Source organism: Tursiops truncatus, chromosome X (assembly GCF_011762595.2).
Source record: "Tursiops truncatus isolate mTurTru1 chromosome X, mTurTru1.mat.Y, whole genome shotgun sequence".
In the NCBI taxonomy this organism is placed as follows: Eukaryota; Metazoa; Chordata; class Mammalia; order Artiodactyla; family Delphinidae; genus Tursiops; species Tursiops truncatus.
The window spans coordinates 75,676,365-75,696,543 of record NC_047055.1 but is presented as its reverse complement, the minus strand read 5'-3'; the positions used below and the strand labels follow the sequence as shown (position 1 = coordinate 75,696,543).

At 37.6% G+C, this 20,179-nt stretch overlaps 1 protein-coding gene across 7 annotated transcripts in view; it reads left to right on the top strand.

Annotated features, from left to right (window-relative positions):
• OPHN1 (oligophrenin 1) overlaps positions 1-20,179 on the top strand; it is a 615,628-nt gene that overhangs the window by 576,872 nt on the left and 18,577 nt on the right. For all 7 annotated transcript variants that reach the window (XM_073799243.1, XM_073799242.1, XM_073799241.1 and 4 more), the window contains one exon: positions 19,402-19,567. In XM_073799243.1, the coding sequence (XP_073655344.1) occupies positions 19,402-19,567 (166 nt within the window). The remainder of the gene's footprint in view (positions 1-19,401; positions 19,568-20,179) is intronic.

The window sequence follows — 20,179 nt, the reverse complement described above, 5'->3', positions numbered from 1 at the left end:
TTGCTTTTATGTCCATTACTCTAGGAGGTGGGTCAAAAAAGAAATTGCTGTGATGTATGTCAAAGAGTTCTTTACATAGTTCTTCCTATGTTTTCCTCTAAGAGTCTTACAGTGTCCAGTTTTACATTAAGGTATTTAATCCATTTTATTTTTCTGTATGGTGTTAGGAAGTTTTCTAATTCATTCTTTTACATTTAGCTGTCCAGTTTTCCCAGTACCACTTTACTGAAGAGACTACCTTTTCTCCATTGTATATCCTTGCCTCTTTTGTCATAGATTAGTTGACTATAAGTGCATGGGTTTATCTCTGGGCTTTCTATCCTGTTCCTTTTATCTATATTTCTGCTTTCATGCCAATACCATATTGTCTTGATTACCGTAGCTTTGTAGTATAGTCTGAGGTCAGTCTCATTCCTCCAGCTCCATTTTTTTCCCCTAAATATTGCTTTGGTTATTCGGGGTTTTTTGTGTCTCCATACAAATTTTAAAAATTTTTGTTCTAGTTCTGTAAAAAATACCATTGGTAGTTTGATAGGGATTGCATTGAATCTGTAGATTGCTTTGTGTAGTATAGTCACTTTCATAATATTGATTCTTCCAATCCAAGAACATGGTATATCTCTCCATCTGTTTGTGTCATCTTTGATTCCTTTCATCAATGTCTTATAGTTTTCTGAGTACAGGTCTTTTACCTCCTTAGGCAAGTTTATTCCTAAGTATTTTATTATTTTTGTTGCAATGGTGAATGGGAGTGTTTCCTTAATTTCTCTCTCTGATGTTTCATTATTAGTGTATAGGAATGCAAGAGATTTCTTTCCCTTAATTTTGTATCCTGCAACTTTACCAAATTTACTGATGAGCTCTAGTAGTTTTCTGGTGGCATCTTTAGATTATCTATGTATATTACCATGTCATCTGCAAACAGTGACAGTTTTACTTCTTCTTTTCCAATTTGTATTCCTTTTATTTCTTTTTCTTCTCTGATTGCCATGGCTATGACTTCCAAAGCTATGTTGAATAATAGGGGCAAGAGTAAACATCCTTGTATTGTTCCTGACCTTAGCAGAAATGCTTTCAGTTTTTCACCATTGAGAATGGTGTTTGCTGTGGGTTTGTCGTACATGGCTTTATTATGCTGAGGTAGGTTCCCTCTATGCCCACTCTCTGGTGAGTATTTTATCATAAATAGGTGTTGAATATTGTCAAAAGTTCTTTCAGTATCTATTGGGATGATCATATGGTTTTTATTCTTCAATTTAGTAATGTGGTGTTTCACATTGATTTATTTGCATATATTGAAGAATCCTTGCATCCCTGGGATAAATCCCACTTGATCATGGTGTATGATCCTTTTAATGTGTTACTGGATTCTGTTTACTAGTATTTTGTGAAGCATTTTGGCATCTATCTTCATCAGTAATATAGGTCTGTAATTTTCTTTTTTTGTAGCATCTTTGGTTTTGGTATCAGGGTGATGGTGGCCTCGTAGAATGAGTTTGGGTGTGTTCCTTCCTCTGCAAATTTTTGGAAGAATTTGAAAAGGATGTGTATTAGCTCTTCTCTAAATGTTTGATAGAATTCACCTGTGAAGCCATCTGGTCCTTAACTTTTGTGTGTTGGAAGATTTTAAATCACAGTTTCAATTTCATTACTTGTGTTTTATCTGTTCATAGTTTCTATTTATTCTTGGTTCAGACTTGGAAGGTTATACTTTCTAAGAATTGGTCCATTTCTTCCAGGTTGTCCATTTTATTGGCATACAGTTGCTTGTAGTAGTCTCTCTTATGATGCTTTGTATTTCTATGGTGTCCGTTCTAACTTCTCCTGTTTCATTTCTAAGTTTATTGATTTGAGTCCTCTCCCTCTTTTTCTTGATGAGTCTGGCTAAAGGTTAATCAATTTTGTTTATCTTCTCAAAGAACCAGCTTTTAGTTTTATTGATCTTTGTTATTGTTTTCTTTGTTTCTATTTCATATATTTCTGCTCTGATATTTATCATTTCTTTCCTTCTACTATCTTTGGTTCTTTTTTGTTCTTCTTGCTCTAGTTACTTTAGGTGTAAGGTTAGATTGTTTATTTGAGAGTTTTCTTGTTTCTTGAGGTAGGATTGTATTGCTATAAACTTCCCTCTTAGAACTGCTTTTGCTGCATCCGTATGTTTTGGATCATCGTGTTTTTATTGTCATTTGTCTCTAGGTATTTTTTGATTTCCTCTTTGATTTCTCCAGTGATCTCTTGGATATTTAGTAATGTATTGTTTAGCTTCCATGTGTGTGGGGTTTTTTTACGTCTTTTCCCCCTGTAATTTATTTCTAATCTCATAGCCTTGTGGTCGGAAAAGATGCTTGATAAGATTTCAATTTTCTTAAATTTACCAAGGCTTGATTTGTGACCAAAGATGTGATCTATCCTGGAGAATGTTCCATGTGCACTTGAGAAGAAAGTGTAATCTGCTGTTTTCAGATGGAATGTCCTATAAATATCAGTTATATCTATCTGGTCTATTTTGCCGTTTAAAGCTTGTGTTTCCTTATTAATTTTCTGTCTGGTTGATCTGTCCATTGGTGTAAGTGAGGTGTTAAATTCCCCCACTAGTATTGTGTTACTGTTGATTTCCTCTTTTATAGCTGTTAGCATTTGCCTTATGTATTGACGTCCTGCTATATTGGGTGTGTATATATTTATAATTGTTATCTCTTCTTCTTGGACTGATCCCCTGATCATTATGTAGTGTCCTTCCATGTCTCTTGTAACATTCTTTATTTTAGTCTATTTTTTTCTGATATGAGTATTGGTACTCCAGCTTTCTTTTGATTTCCATTTTCATGGAATATCTTTTTCCATCCCCTCACTTTCAGTCTGTATGTGTCCCTAGGTCTGATGTGGGTCTCTTGTAGACAGCATATATATGGGTCTTGTTTTTGTATCCATTCAGTGAGCCTGTGTCTTTTGGTTGGAGCATTTAATCCATTCATATTTAAGGTAATTATTGATATGTATGTTCCTGTGACCATTTTCTTAATTGTTTTGTGTTTGTTTTTGTAGGTTCTTTTCTTCTTTTGTGTTTCCCACTTAGAGAAGTTCCTTTAGCATTTGTTGTAGAGCTGGTTTGGTGTGCTAAATTCTCTTAGCTTTTGCTTTTCTTTAAAGCTTTTGATTTCTCTGTCAAATCTGAATGGGATCCTTGCCAGGTAGAATATTCTTGATTGTAGGTTCTCCCCTTTCATCACTTTAAGTATATCATGCCACTTACTTCTGGCTTGTAGAGTTTCTGTTAAGAAATCAGCTGTTAACCTTATGCAAGTTCCCTTGCATGTTATTTGTCATTTTTCCCTTGTTGCTTTTAATAATTTTTCTTTGTCTTTATTTTTTGTCAATTTGATTACTGTGTGTCTTGGGGTGTTTCTCCTTGGGTTTATCCTGTATGGGACTCTCTGCACTTCCTGGACTTGGGTAACTATTTCTTTTCCCATGTTAGGGAAGTTTCCAACTATAATCTCTTCAAATATTTTCTTGGTTCCTTTCACTACTTCTTCTCCTTCTGGCACCCCTGTAATGCAAATGTTGTTGTGTTTACGGTTGTACCAGAGGTCTCTTAAGTTTTCTTCATTTCTTTTCATTCTTTTTTCTTTATTATGTTTTCTATGTATAAAATAATATCATCTGCAAATAGTGACAGTTTTACTTCTTCCTTTCAATATAGATGCATTTTATTTCTTCTTATTGCCTAATTGCTCTGGCTAGGACTTCCAATTCTATGTTTAATAAGAGTGGTGAGAGTGGGCACCCTTGTCTTGTTCCTGATCTTAGAGGGATAGCTTTCAGTTTTTCACCATTGAGTATGATGTTGCCTGTGAATTTGTAATATATGGCCTTTATTATGTTGAGGTACTTCCTTCTATACCCATTTTATTGAGAATTTTTATCATATGTGGATATTGAATCTTGTCAAATGCTTTTTCTACATCTATTGAGATGATACATTTTTTAGTTTTCATTTTGTTAATGTGTGGTGTATACATTGATTGATTTGTACATATTGAACCATCCTTGCATCCCTGGAGTAAATCTCACTTGATCACAATGTATGATCCTTTTAATGTATTGTATTGGATGTGCTAATATTTTGTTGAGGATTTTTTCATCCATGTTCATCAGAGATATTGGCCTGTAACTCTGTGTGTGTGTGTGTGTGTGTGTGTGTGTGTGTGTTGTCCTTGTCTGGTTTTGGTATCAGGGTAATGTTGGCCTTGTGAAATCAGTTAGGAAGTTTTTCCTCCTCTTTAAGTTTTTAGAAAAGTTTGAGAAGGATAGGTATTAAATCTTCTTTGAATGTTTGGTAGAATTCACCTGCAAAGCCGTGTCATCCTGGACTTTTGTTTGGTAGAGGTTTTTGTTTACTGTTTTAACTTCTTTGTTAGTGATCGGTCTATTCAGATTTTCTTTCTTCATGACTTAGTCTTGGAAGGTTGGGATTCAAGAATTTGTCCATTTCTTCTAGGTTGGCTGATTTGTTGGCATATAGCTATTCATAACTTTTTTTTAATAATTATTTGTATTTCTGTGGTATCTGTTATTATGTCTGTTCTTTCATTTCTGATTTTACTTATCAGAGACTTTTCTCTTTTTTCTTAGTGTCTAGCTAAAGGTTTGTTAATTTTGTTTATCTTTTCAAAGAAACAGCTCTTAGCTTCATTGATCTTTTGTATTGTCTTTTTGGTCTCTATTTCATTTATTTCCACTCTGATCTTTATTATTTCCTTTCTTGTACTGACTTTGAGCTTCATTTTTTTCCTTTTTTTTCTAGTTCATTTAGGTGTAAGGTTAGATTGTTTCTTTCAGATTTGTTTCTTGTTTCTTGAGGTAGGCCTGTGTTGCTATAAACTTCCCTCTTAGTACCACTTTTGTTGCATTCCATAAATTTAAGTATGTCGTATTTTCATTTTCATTTGTCTTCAGGTAATTTTCAATTTCTCCTTTGATTTCTTTGTTGTCCCAATAGTTTTTCAGTAGTATGTTGTTCATTCTCCACGTATTTGTAATTCTTGTAGATTCTTGTAGTTGATTACTAGTTTCATTCCATTGTGATTGGAAAAGTTGCCTGATATTATTTCAATCTTCTTAAATTTATTGAGACTTGTTTTGTGTCCCAACATATGGTCTATCCTTGAGAATGTTCCATGTGCACTTGAGGAGAATATGTACTTTGCTACTTTTGGGTGGAATGCTCTATACAAATCTATCAAATCCATCTGGTCTAATGTTTCATTTAAGACTGCTATTTCCTTGTTGACTTTCTGTATGGATGATCTATCCATTGATGTAAGTTGAGTGTTAAAGTCCCCTACTATTATTGTGTTGCTATCAATTTCTTCCTTTAAGTCTGTTAATAATTGCCTTATATATTTTGGTGCTTCTACATTAGGTGCATTATATTTACCATTTATTAAGTATCTGCTATGTTCCTGGCACTGTACTAGGTACTAGCATAATATTTCTTATTCTCACAAACTTATTGTGGAAAATATATATTTTTTCTACTAGAAAACTGAGGCTCCCAAAGGTGTTAATTGCCAAAGGTTCATAGTGAGTAACTGGCAGATCTGGGATCTAAGTCTTAGCAAGTCTGGCAGGCATCAAAGTCTGTGTTCTTTCCAGTAAGGCAGAACTATCACTTTACCTTCCTATAAGAAGCTTTGAACCTGTGAACTATTGTTTTCTCATTCTTACTTTCCAGTATAGTAGAAATAGGGACAAGAGGGCACAACTGCAGCAAAACTATGGGCTTTTTAAGTTACAAATTACAAATTCAAAATGTGGCTGACTTCTGCAAATTTAATTGGCTACTAGATGGGGAGACTCATGTTGGGAGGTTGTGACTAATCTAGAGGGGACTAGGGGGAATATAATTCTATGAAAAAAGAGACTTTGATATCACAAAGGCTTAGATCCACATCCTGACTCTTTTATTTTCTAGCTAGATAGCCTTTTAAAAATGTGCCTTATGTTTTATATCATGTCCTGTTCCAAAAAATATTTAAGGCATTTCACAATATAGAAAAATATAAGAACTTAAAAAATAGTAAGAATAATTGCTGTCTAACTGGCCCCTTTCTAGGTGTTGAAGACATAAGAGTGAATAAGACATACAGGGTCCCTACTGTCTTTAAGCTTTTATAAGGACTTAGCAAACCTAAGCCTTAATTTGTTGAAAAAAAGTCAAAGAAAAATATGACATGACACGAAAATTATATGAAATTCAATTTTCCATGTCCGTAAACAGAAACATGCTCCTTCGTTTACATATTGTCTGGAGCTGCTTTCATCATGTGGGTTGTTGCATGTAACAACCTCAATATGGGTTGATGGCATTGTCTCAGAGCACAATTCAGTAAAAGCTATTCTATGGGGCTCTGATAAGATTTCTACTAAGTAACTGACTATGAATTCTCTAGCTTGACACTGATGCATCTGTATGATTACAGTTAAGTTATTTAACCTCTTTGTACCTTGGTTTCCTTATCTGTAAATGGGAGAAACAGTTCATCCCTCAGAATTATTGCTAAGGTTAAAAGGAATAACAAATAAAGTATCTGCTATATAATCAATATGCAGAATATGTTATTAATTCCTTCCCCTTTTCCTCCTCTTCATAAGATTTGCCTCTTCTCGGAAGTAACAAGTTAAGCCAGACTTCTATGTACACAACTGCTTCAATTTATAAGTCATATGTTGACCTTCACATCAATCTGGTGCATAACTGGATAACTCAACTTATATTCATCACAGTAAAGTTTGTCTTGCCTGTCGCCAAGCCTTGGGGTCAGTCAGATCTTATCAGCTCAGCCCACACAGTAACTTAGCCCTCCCTATCAGTTCCGCTTTCACCATCTTCTGCTGCAAAGTTAAATCCCAACGACATTCCACTCTTCCCCTTCCTCCTTAGTCCTGCCTCAGGCTGCTGGCGGCAGCTGCTCTGATCTAAGGGTTTCAGCTAATGCGAGTACTCATTTGACTGTCCAGTATCAGCCAGACTATCTAAATCTGGGCCACAGCACTCCCCGGCTTTGCTTTCTGCCTTAAATCAGTTAGCAACAGGCCAGTGTGATGCAGGTTTTCTCAAAGACCCATGCCTCTAGCCTTGGCTACAGGAAGTAGAACTGAGGTAGTACTCCTGCCCTTGGTGAAGAATTAGCCAAACCTCTGGTGTAGTTGCCTCTTGGAACTTTCCCTACTCCCACCTCCTCACATCTTATTCCCTCCCTTCCTCCCCATTTTGGCTGTCACTCCAGTGACAGATATTGGGCATCAGAACAAATATCAACTAAACAAAAACTGCAAACAACTCTGACCCCAAGCTATAACTAATAGTTGTTAGCCACAGGTTCTAGCCCACAGCCTGAAATGGCAATGTCAGAGGGAGAGAGCTGTCACCTTAGCTGACCCACTCTGCATCTTGTTGTTGTCACTTCAATTCAGCTCCTTCTTCAGAGCTTTGCCTGCCATCCTGAGGGTCAATGCATAGGTCTCTTTGCTTTAGTGATACAACTGTGCCACTGTCCTATCCACCATCTTCACTCCTTGCATTGATCCAACATTTGAATAGACTGGATGTGCTCCACATATTTTCTTAGTAATTAAAGATAGCAAAAACAAGGTGCATGTTAAATTGCTTTGTTCCATGACACTCAACTTGATAATGTAACCAATATTGTTTGCTGATGTAATTTTGTCAAGGGTCCTTTTCTGTTCCACACATGGAACTGGACACGTCTCTTCATCTATTGCATCTAATCATTCTGATAGGCCTTTGAGATAGGTTTTATTTTCCCAATTTCACAGATGGAGAAACTGAGGCTCAGAGAAGTGAAACAGCTTGCCCAGAGTCACCCACATTGTAAGATGTGGAGATGGGGATTGAACCTTGGCTCCCTGGGTATCACATTCTTATTTCTTAAGTGGCTTCAGCTACCTTCCCCTTTCTGTTTTCTAAGAAGCATTCACTTTTGGAGGAACAAAATTATACAAGCCAAATTTCCTGCCTTCCTTTGATGTTGCTGCCTCTTACCAGGCCTGGCTTTGGAAAGGGCATTTTTGTAGCTTCTACAAAGGGACTTAGGACTTTCCTTTGGGGAACGGAGAGGAAGGACATCTACTTACATGTATTTGTTCATTTATTCAGGCACAGTGCTGTGCAATTAGAAAGACAAAGATGAATGGCCATGTTCCCTGCCCTCCAAAGGTTCATGGCGAGGCTGGCATGTAAGCAACCAGTCCCAGTCCAGTGTCATCCATGTTCTAGTGGGAGTTAGAATACATTCCAGTAGGAGCATGGGGTAAAGAGCCCTTCACTGTGCCAGAGGTTCTGAGATAAAAATGGAGAATACATCCACACTGAGACCCTATGACATATGGGCTTAGGAGCCTCTGTCTTGACTGGAGAGAGAAGACTGCATTCTGGTAGCATGCTTTTGGGCTTGGGGAAAGGGTGCTTGTAAGGCCCTGCTCAGCCACAGGGCCATCAATTCTCCACTGGGGTGACTAATGCTATGAGTAGCATTTGCATCTGCTCTAAAAGTATTAGGCACAGACTTGCTCTTGCAGTAATGAGCTTTATGGCCATTATCCACATTTTCTTGTTTGGACTCATTATGCTTTTAATAATGTACTGTGTTTAGTTTTCATTCTCTGGCTTTCCTGGAGCCTAACTCCAAGTTGATTCACAGGGGTCAGAGGCTTTAAGGTGATCATGGGGGAATGTCGTAGAAAGAGATAGATGATTCTAGAAGTTTGAGGGAATCTACAAGTTAAAACAGCCTCCCTTTACTCTGTGCTCTCGGGTAAGGTGTAGATGGATGTAAAAAAAGGTGGAAGAAATTGGCTTAAGGTTGAATATTGATGTTCATCAAGTCCTAATAAATCTATAAATGCTAAAATTCTTTAGTTATGGTCATTTGATAGAGAATGGGGAGGGAGGGAATAGGTTGGGCTGGAGAGGGAGGTCCAAAGAGTCAAGTTGTGGACCGAAGTTAAAAATAAATTAAAAGGAAGTACAATTTGGTAAAAATACCAATAAGCTCAAAAGGCTTAGTGGAGTCTCAGATATGACTTAGGCTCCAGAGTCACTGAGATGTGAGTTTGAATCCTGGCTCTGCTTCATCCCAGTTGTGGGACCTTGGGCAAGTCACAACCTCTCTGAGCCTTAGTTTTCTAATTTGTAAAATGAAGATATTTGTGACTATAGGATTGCTGTAATGATGAAATGAGATACCAATGTACTTGGCACATAATGAGTACTAAGTAAAAGGTAGCAGTTGTTTTGCTTTTACAGGAGGCTAATTACTAACTACACAATCTTAATTAGGTGAACTTCACTTCTCTGAGCCAGTTTTCTCAACTGTAAGTGGGGACAATGCCTATATTGCAGGTAAGGTTTTTGTGGGGATTAAGTAAGGTATACAAAACATCTGGTAATATAAAAGAAGTTCAAAAAATGATAGTGGTAGTGGTTGGGTAACAACCTCTCAGGAAATGGCAGGCATGGAAGATGGTAGATATTTACTCTTCTATATTCTAGAGCCTATGAGAAGCCTCAAGCTTCAAATGTAGGTGTCATAAAAGAGCTCAGAACTACTCTTTCCACCCTCAACCTATCTCTGACAATTCCAAACACTCAGAAATAGGAGGACTGTTGATAAGGGGAAGGGGAAAGGAAGGATTCTTAGCCATCCCTCAAAGTCCAGCTAAAGTCCTATTACCTCCATGAAGCCTTTTGACAATTCTGCCCCAGGGAACTCTCCCTTACCTCACTTCTTTTGGCACCCAAGTTTGACCCTTTAATTGTGGATGCTGAGTTACTGTATTCATGCTTATTTCCCATGAGTATGACTTCATTTTCCAACTCAGTTTTAAGCCCCTAGATGGCAAAGTCAATGTCAAATCATTTGTCTGCATATGTTGTGAGAGCATAAGGCCAGGCACAAAAGCCCTCAAGGAACACTCAGTCTATTGAACACCTTTCAATTTAGATTTTAGAATAGCCCTGAAATTTGGGTATATCATGTTTGTGTTTGTCACAGATGGCACAAATGGGGACTTCAAAAGGGAAAGCTTTTTCCATTGTCCTTCTAATGGACTGAACTGTGTTTTTCTTTTCTCAATGAGTATTTATTGAATACCAGTTACATGCAAAGCAATTTACTTGGGCCCCTGGTGAATACAGAGAGGAATCCCACTTAGATCTAGCTCTCAGGTTGCTCCATTTTAATAGGGGAGATAGAGCCACCAAAACAAAGAGCCCTGATTCAAAGTACAAGGTGGTTGGTGCTGTAAGAGTAAGAGAAAGGAACTTGGAACATATTAGGCTTCTAAGAGATGTGGCACTTAAGCTGAATCTTAATAGATGATGCAAATTTGGGCATATTAGAAGGGGTAAAGGGCATCTAGGAAAGAAATGATTAATTGTAGGATGTGTACGTGGAACAAGAAATAATACTGTTTCTGTGGACTATGGGATATGTAAAGAGGAAGGGTGGAAAGTTAGACCAGAAACATCAGTTGAGGCCAGGTGGAAGAAGGTAGTGAATTCCAGGTTAAAAAATGTTTGAGTTTATTCTGCAGGCAACAGGGAGCTGTGAAATCTAAATCTAGTATCTATCTATCTTTCTATCTGGAGATTTTTTTCAAGCTGGTTAGGTACATGATCAGAACTGACTTCTAGAGTATTCCACTGTAGCATATAAAAGTCAGCGGGGAGAGATATAGGCCTATAGACATATCATGGACCTACTGATCTGGAAAATAGTCCAAGTTCACATTGTACAGGTAGGGAAGTGATCTGCTCAAGCTCACACAGCAAGTTAGTTTTAGTATTAAGACTGGAATCTAGGTCTTTTGACTCCCAGTTATTATTACTCTTCCATCCCTGCCTCCTCAGTTTGACACAGTGGCTATACTGTCGCAAATTAGAGGCAGGAGAGAACAACATTGGGGTCTTTCAAACAAGAAAGCCCATTGCTACTACTTCAAAGTTTGACTTAAAATGAATCATCAATTTGCAGCACCCAATAAAGAGCCTAGGAGGATGCAAGGCTGATGACATTTGTTTTCTGAGGCCTTGGGTTGATGTCTATTTGGATGTGGCTGCAACTGGGAAATGAATGGGTTTCATATTTCAGGGGGAGTCATCTGGTTCTCTCACCAAAGGAAACAGTAGCCTTAGGGTGGATACAGCTTCAGGGAGAAATGTTTTCTGGCTCTGACTGTAGCATATGCTTCCTATCCAATACCTCCTCCAGTGACCAGTAGAAATGGAACAGCATTGTCAGCTGTTATAATCTGATCTGCAGTGAGCAAGCAGCATCATGTGGCCTAGTGGTTCTCAACTCTGGCTATACATAGCATCACCTGGGGAGCTTTTAAAAATACCCATACCAAGGTGCTACCCCAATCAATTAAGCTAGGCTCTCTGGGGATGGGTCCCCAGTACTGTATAATTTCAATGTTCCCAATGTATAGCCAAGGTTGAAAATCACTGGTACTTCTGACCACTTGGGCTTTGGAAAGCAGATGGACCTGAGTCTATTGTCAATTAACTATGGGGTTATACTTCTCATCTCTGTGTTTCTGTTTCCTCAACTATAGAACAGGCATAATGCTTCTTGTCTTTCAGGGTTAGGGCCAATGTTAAATGAGAATATATGCATAAAGTACTGAGTATATTATCATAGTACCTGGAACAGAGCAGGTGTTCAATAAAAAAGGTAGCTAAAGTTTTTTACCAGTTATTTTATTACCATTACCATTATTATTGTCATTTATAACTTTTTATATTACTACTAATAACAACAAAACAGCAGACACTGGGAAGAAAAGTGGATGCAAAAACAGGAGATATGAGTTTTAGTCCTCACTCTACCACTTACCTAACTATACGATTGCGGGTGAGTGAGTTCACCTTTCCGAACCTTAGTTTCCTTCTCTATAAAATGGGAAAGATAAGACCCATCTGCTATTCTTTCCTCCCAAGCTTATTGTGAACATCAAATAATTAATTGGGAGAGTGCTTTGAATATTATAATGTGTTAGAAAAATTGGATTATTATTATTATTTTGGTCACTCTTTAGCTGCAATTCTGTGTACCCGACCTGGTGCTAAGGGGAATGGCATGTCCAGAAATGTAAGATACAGCCTAGTGTGTAAATGAATAGTACTTGGTTCATACCTCCATTAGAACACCAATCACACTGTATTATCATTATCTTTCTTCATATCTGTCTGCCTCACCAGAATGACTAGCTGGAGGAATTAAAAAACCCCATGGAGCAATATATAAGTACTTCATGAGTGCTTACATGGATGGAAATTACCAATGTCAGCTCAAGTGTTCAGAGGATTGAGATTTGAGCTGACTGTTTAGGGGTAGTTACAGTACAGATAAGACATGAGAACAGGGACATATATCGGGAAAGAAGCAGGACAGAGTCTAACACTTACTTATCCCTGCTACATGCTAGGTATTCTCTAACAGCCATCTAATTTAGTCCTTACAACCAGCTTGTGAGGACGGGTTATTATATCCATTTCCCAGATGAATACCTTGATAGTCAAAGAGTTGAAATAACTGCACAGGGTTCCACAGTTTGGAAGTCGCAGAACAAGGCCTGAAAGCAGGGTCTGCCCAACTCCAGACTTACTTTCCACACTGTACCATACTGTCTCATCTAGAAGAGTCAAGGGCTTGCTGCTTTGATAGGGCCGGTGAGGAGACCAGTGTAACAAAAGTAGAGCTGGTATTTAAAATCTAGCACTAGTACCTGGTTTAATAATTTGGGACCAGCTCATAGAGGGCCTTGAATTTATGTTAAGGAGTTTGAACTTATCCTGTACATTTTATAGTCACTGAGAAAATCTTTAAGGAGAAGAAATACAGTGTGGAAATACTTAAGGTAAATCTTACAACAGTATTATATGGATTAAAGTTAATATTTTTTACATTTACCTTAAAAAGTTTTGTAGAAGAAAACAATGAATATCAAGGTTTACTGACAAAAATTGAATGAATATCAAGATCTACTAACACCCTTGCATAGTTGCAAACGTGTCTATTTCCAGATGGTGTTCATCAGGCCATGAACATTTTTTGTGGACTTTTTTTCACTTAATATTATTTTATATGAATACATTTTTTGACCTAGCCTAAATCCTTGTCATTTCATGCATAATATGTATTGGTTAAATACTTGTAAGAATTGAATTGTTTGTTTATCAGCCTTTGTGGTTGGGTCTGAATTTTTGCTGTTAAGAAGCATGTTTATGTGCTACTTGTTTTCCTTATTTTTTTCTTTAGAGTTAATTTCTTTGGGCCTGTTCCCCAAAGTGGATCAACTGGATTAATGAGTATGAACTGTCTCATATATATTATTTTGCATTTCATTCACATTGTTCCAGAATTCCTTTTGTTTTGTTTTGTTTTTGTTATTTTTTTATACTGCAGGTTCTTCTTAGTCATCAATTTTATACACATCAGTATATACATGTCAATCCCAATCGCCCAATTCAGCACACCACCATCCCCACCCCACCACAGTTTTCCCCACTTGGTGTCCATACGTCTGTTCTCTACATCTGTGTCTCAACTTCTGCCCTGCAAACCGGCTCATCTGTACAACTTTTCTAGGTTCCACATACATGTGTTAATATACGATATTTGTTTATCTCTTTCTGACTTACTTCACTCTGTATGACACTCTCTAGATCCGTCCACGTCTCAACAAATGATTCAAATTCGTTCCTTTTTACGGCTGAGTAATATTCCATTGTATATATGTACCACATCTTCTTTATCCATTCATCTGTCGATGGGCATTTAGGTTGCTTCCATGACCTGGCTATTGTAAATAGTGCTGCAATGAACATTGGGTGCATGTGTCTTTTTGAATTATGGTTTTCTCTGGGTATATGCCCAGTAGTGGGACTGCTGGATCATATGGTAAATCTATTTGTAGTTTTTTAAGGAACCTCCATACTGTTCTCCATAGTGGCTGCATCAATTTACATTCCCACCAGCAGTGCAAGAGGGTTCCCTTTTCTCCACACCTTCTCCAACATTTGTTGTTTGTAGATTTTCTGATGATGCCCATTCTAAATGGTGTGAGGTGATACCTCAGCGTAGTTTTGATTTGCATTTCTCTAATAATTAGTAATGTTGAGCAGCTCCTCATGTGCTTCTTGGCCATCTGTATGTCTTCTTTAGAGAAATGTCTATTTAAGGTCTTCTCCCCATTTTTGGATTGGGTTGTTTGTTTCTTTAATATTGAGCTGCATGAGCTGTATATATATTTTGGAGATTAATCCTTTGTCCGTTGATTCGTTTGCAATATATTCTCCCATTCTGAGGGTGTCTTTTCATCTTGTTTATGGTTTCCTTTGCTGTATAAAAGCTTTGAAGTTTCATTAGGTCCCATTTGTTTATTTTTGGTTTTATTTCCACTACTCTAGGAGGTGGATCAAAAAAGATCTTGCTGTTATTTGTCAAAGACTGTTCTTCCTATGTTTTCCTCTAAGAGTTTTATAGTGTCCCATCTTACATTTAGGTGTCTAATCCATTTTGAGTTTATTTTTCTGTATGGTGTTAGGGAGTGTTCTAATTTCATTCTTTTACGTGTAGCTGTCCAGTTTTCCCAACAACACTTACTGAAGAGACTGTCTTTTCTCCATTGTATATCTTTGCCTCCTTTGTCATAGATTAGTTGACCATAGGTGCATGGGTTTATCTCTGGGCTTTCTATCTTGTTCCATTGATCTATGTTTCTGTTTTTGTGCCAGTACCATATTGTCTTGATTACTGTAGTTTTGTAGTATAGCCTGAAGTCAGGGAGTCTGATTCCTCCAGCTGTGTTTTTTTCCCTCAAGAATGCTTTGGCTATTCGGGGTCTTTTGTGTCTCCATACAAATTTTAAGATGATTTGTTCTAGTTCCATAATAAATGCCATTGGTAATTTGATAGGGATTGCAGTGAATCTCTAGGTTGCTTTGGGCAGTATAGTCATTTTCACAATATTGTTTCTTCCAATCCAAGAACATGGTATATCACTCCATCTGTTTGTATCATCTTTAATTTCTTTCATCAGTGTTTTATAGTTTTCTGCATACAGGTCTTTTATCTCCCTAGGTAGGTTTATTCCGAGGTATTTTATTCTTTTTGTTGCAATGGTAAATGGGAGTGTTTCCATAATTTCTCTTTCAGATTTTTCATCTTTAGTGTATAGGAATGCAAGAGATTTCTGTGCATTAATTTTGTATCCTGCAACTTTACAAAATTCATTAATTAGCTCTAGTAGTCTTCTGGTGGCATCTTTAAGATTCTCTATGTATACTATCATGTCATCTGCAAACAGTGACAGTTATACTTCTTCTTTTCCAATTTGTATTCCTTTTATTTCTTTTACTTCTCTTATTGCCATGGCTAGGACTTCCAAAACTATGTTGAATAATAGTAGTGAGAGTGGACATCCTTGTCTCATTCCTGATCTTAGAGGAAATGCTTTCAATTTTTCACCATTGAGAATGATGTTGGCTGTGGGTTTGTCATATATGGCCTTTATTATGTTGAGGTAGGTTCCCTCTATGCCTACTTTCTGGAGAGTTTTTATCATAAATAGGTTTGAATTTTGTCAAAAGCTTTTTCTGCCTCTATTGGGATGATCATATGGTTTTTATTCTTCAGTTTGTTAATATGGTTTTTCACATTGATTGATTTGCGTATATTGAAGAATCCTTGCATCCCTGGGATAAATCCCACTTGATCATTGTTTATGAACCTTTTAATGTGTTGTTGGATTCTGTTTGCTAGTATTTTGTTGAGGATTATTGCATCTATATTCATCAGTGATATTGGTCTGTAATTTTCTTTTTTTTGTAGTATCTTTGTCCAATTTTGGTTTCAGGGTGATGGTGGCCTCATAGAATGAGTTTGGGAGTGTTCCTTCCTCTGCAATTTTTTGGAAGAGTTTGAGAAGAATGGGTGTTATCTCTTCTCTAAATGTTTGATAGAATTCACCTCTGAAGCCATCTGGTCCTGGACTTTTGTTTGTTGGAAGATTTTTTTTTTGCGGTATGCAGGCTGTGCAGGTATGCATTGCTGTGGCCCCTCCCTCTGCAGAGCAGAGGCTCCGGATGCGCAGGCCCAGCGGCCATGGCCCACCGGCCCAGCTGCTCCACAGCATGTGGGATCCTCCCGGACCGGGGCATGAACCCACGTCCCCTGCATCGGCAGGTGGACTCTCAACCACTGCACCACCACGGAAGTCCATATTGGAAGATTTTTAATCACAGTTTCAATTTCATTACTTGTGATTGGTCTGTTCATATTTTCTGTTTCTTCCTGGTTCAGTCTGGAAGGTTATACCTTTCTAAGAATTTGTCCATTTCTTTCAGGTTGTCCATTTTATTGGCAGAGATTTGCTTGTAGTAGTCTCTTAGGATGCTTTGTATTTCTGAGGTGTCTGTTGTAACTTCTCCTTTTTCATTTCTAATTTTATTGATTTGAGTCCTCTCCCTCTTTTTCTTGATAAGTCTGGCTAATGGTTTATCAATTTTGTTTATTTTCTCAATGAACCAGCTTTTAGTTTTATTGATCTTTGCTGTTGTTTACTTTGTTCCTATTTCATTTATTTCTGCTCTGATCTTTATGATTTCTTTCCTTTTGCTATCTTTGGGCTTTGCTTGTTCTTCTTCCTCTAGTTGCTTTAGGTGTAATGTTAGATTGTTTACTTGATATTTTTCTTGTGTCTTGAGGTAGGCTTGTATAGCTATAAACTTCCCTCTTAGAACTGCTTTTGCTGCATCCCATAGGTTTTGGATCATCGTGTTTTCATTATCATTTGTCTCTAGGTATTTTTTGATTTCCTCTTTGATTTCTTCAGTGATCTCTTGGTTGTTTAGTAACGTATTGTTTAGCCTCCATGTGTTTGTGTTTTTTACGTTTTTTTCCCTGTAATTCATTTCTAATCTCATAGCATTGTGGTTCAGAAAAGATGATTGATGTGATTTCAATTTTCTTAATTTTACTGAGGCTTGATTTGTGACCCAAGGTGTGATCTATCCTGGAGAATGTTCTGTGCACACTTGAGAAGAAAGTGTAATCTGCTGTTTTTGGATGGAATGTCCTATAAATATCAGTTAAATCGATCTGGTCTGTTGTGTCATTTAAAGCTTCTGTTTCCTTATTTATTTTCATTTTGGATGATCTGTCCATTGTTGTAAGTGAGGTGTTAAAGTCCGCCACTATTATTGTGTTACTGTCAATTTCCTCTTTTATAGCTGTTAGCATTTGCCTTATGTATTGAGGTGCTCCTATGTTGGGTGCATATATATTTATAATTGTTATATCTTCTTCTTGGATTGATCCCTTGATTATTATATAGTGTCCTTCCTTGTCTCTTGTAACATTCTTTATTTTCAAGTCTATTTTATCTGATATGAGTACAGCTACTCCAGCTTTCTTTTGATTGCCATTTGCATGGAATATCTTTTTCCATCCCCTCACTTTCAGTCTGTATGTGTCCCTAGGTCTGAAGTGGGTCTCTTGTAGACAGCATATATATGGGTCTTGTTTTTGTATCCATTCAGCAAGCACGTGTCTTTTGGTTGGAGCTTTTAATCCATCCACATTTAAGGTAATTATCAATATGTATGTTCCTATGACCATTTTCTTAATTGGTTTGGGTTTGTTTTTGTAGGTTCTTTTCTTCTCTTGTGTTTCCCACTTAGAGAAGTTCCTTTAGCATTTGTTGCAGAGCTGGTTTGGTGGTGCTAAATTCTCTTAGCTTTTGCTTGTCTGTAAAGCTTTTGATTTCTCCGTCGAATCTGAATGAGATCCTTGCCGTGTAGAGTAATCTTGATTGTAGGTTCTTCCCTTTCATCACTTTAAATATGTCATGCCATTCCCTTCTGGCTTGTAGAGTTTCTGCTGAGAAATCAGCTGTTAACCTTTTGGGAGTTTCTTGTGTTATTTGTCGTTTTTCCCTTGCTGCTTTCAATAATTTTTCTTTGTCTTTAATTTTTGCCAATTTGATTACTATGAGTTTCGGCGTGTTTCTCATTGGGTTTATCCTCTATGGGACTCGCTGCTCTTCCTGGACTTGGGTGGCTATTTCCTTTCCCATGTTAGGGAAGTTTTCGACTATAATCTCTTCAAATATATTCTCTGGTCCTTTCTCTCTCTCTTCTGCTTCTGGAATCCCTATAATGCGAATGTTGTTGCATTTAATGTTGTCCCTGAGGTCTCTTAGGCTGTCTTCATTTCTTTTCATTCTTTTTTCTTTAGTCTGTTCCGTAGCAGTGAATTCCTCCATTCTGTCTTCCAGGTCACTTATCTGTTCTCCTGCCTCAGTTATTCTGCTATTGATTCCTTCTTGTGTAGTTTTCATTTTGGTTATTGTATTGTTCATCTCTGTTTGTTTGTTCTTTAATTTTTCTAGGTCTTTGTTAAACATTTCTTGCATCTTCTTGATCTTTGCCTCCATTCTTTTTCTGTGGTCCTGGATCATCTTCACTATCATTATTCTGAATTCTTTTTCTGGAAGGTTGCCTATCTCCACTTAGTTTAGTTGTTTTTCTGGGGTTTAATCTTGGTCCTTCATCTGGTATATAGCCCTCTGCCTTTTCATCTTGTCCATCTTTCTGTGAATGTGTTTTTTGTTCCACAGTCTGCAGGACTGTAGTTCTTCTTGCTTCTGCTGTCTGCCCTCTGGTGGATGATACTCTGTTCCAGAATTATTGATGGCTATCTAGTTAGAATAAGCCCAGTGTACAGTACCCCCAGCAGTGTGTGCATGCATATGTTTCACTATATTCCTGCCAGAATCATTTTATTAAAAAATTATGTGTATTTATTTTGTACTGAGTGACCTGGAAACTAGAGACATAGAGGCAGAAAGGTGAGTTAGGAGACTGCCACAATAGTCAAGGCTTAAGTGAAAATAGACTCATTTTTGGTGATGATGAATGTAACAAATTTATCATCAAACATTGACTAAGCACCTGCTATGTGCCAGTGACAGTACTAAACATATTACTACCCAAGTAAATCCTCTCAATGTCTCTGTAAGATAATATATTTTTAGTCTTGATTATATGGTTGAGGAAACTGAGACTGAGCAAATTGATGTGACATACCCTAGGTCACACAAATGTGAAGCTCCAGAGCTGAGGTTCAAACATAGACTTTCTGAAGGGACAGCTTCTGGAAGAATATATTTTTTAATCCAGAGTTGTTAGTTACCAAAAAGAAATGGGGACCAAGGGAGGTGGCCATGATAGCTGCAATATTGGGTACCTGCTGAGGAGTGGTGTTCCATTTGGCTCACTGTCCAAGTTCTTGTTGTTCTCTTTTCCAGGAGACTCTGACAGTTTCAGCACAGTTCGGCCTCCAGGAGAAAAGCCAACCATCATCCGACCCCCAGTGAGGCCTCCAGATCCTCCCTGCCGGGCAACTACTACCCAGAAACCCGAACCAAAGCCAGATATAGTGACTGGCAATGCAGGGGAAATCCCATCGTCTGTGTAAGTAGAGTTGTTTTTCAACCTTGACCTAAAGTCCACCTTAGACCACTAAGAATGCTTTCAGGATCACCATTATGGTTGTGAAGGGTGTACAATGCACAACTCCAGGGTATCGTTCACTTCATAGTGTAGGGGACTGTCGCAGACCAGCTCTGTTTGGAGTGTTCTACTCAACACTTAAAGCTGGGAGATTTTTCCTAAAGGTGAGGTGTTTAAATCTTGGTACCCGATAGGAGACCCATTTTTCTTAGTCTCCCTGATCTCTCTAGGGTGATAAGATTACCGGCTGCTTTCATGCTTCTTTGCCTCTGTAAATTTTTTTTCTTATTATTACTACTGGTTTTAAAAGTAATTTAATGAACAGATTTGGTCATTTTACGTGTGCTTTGAAGCTTTTTTTTTTTAAAGAGAAGGTATGATTTTTAAAAATCTTCCAGAATGACTCAGATTCTCCAGAGAGCCTCTTACAGGGTAGTAGCAGAGCTATTATCCAACCAGCCTTCCTGAGTCTGGCCTGTAAGCCAAGGAATCAGGGATAGAGCAGCTAAGGTGGGGCCACAGCAACTCTCAGGGACCAGCTTTTCTTGGCCACAAAACTAGCCTGGCAGGCCT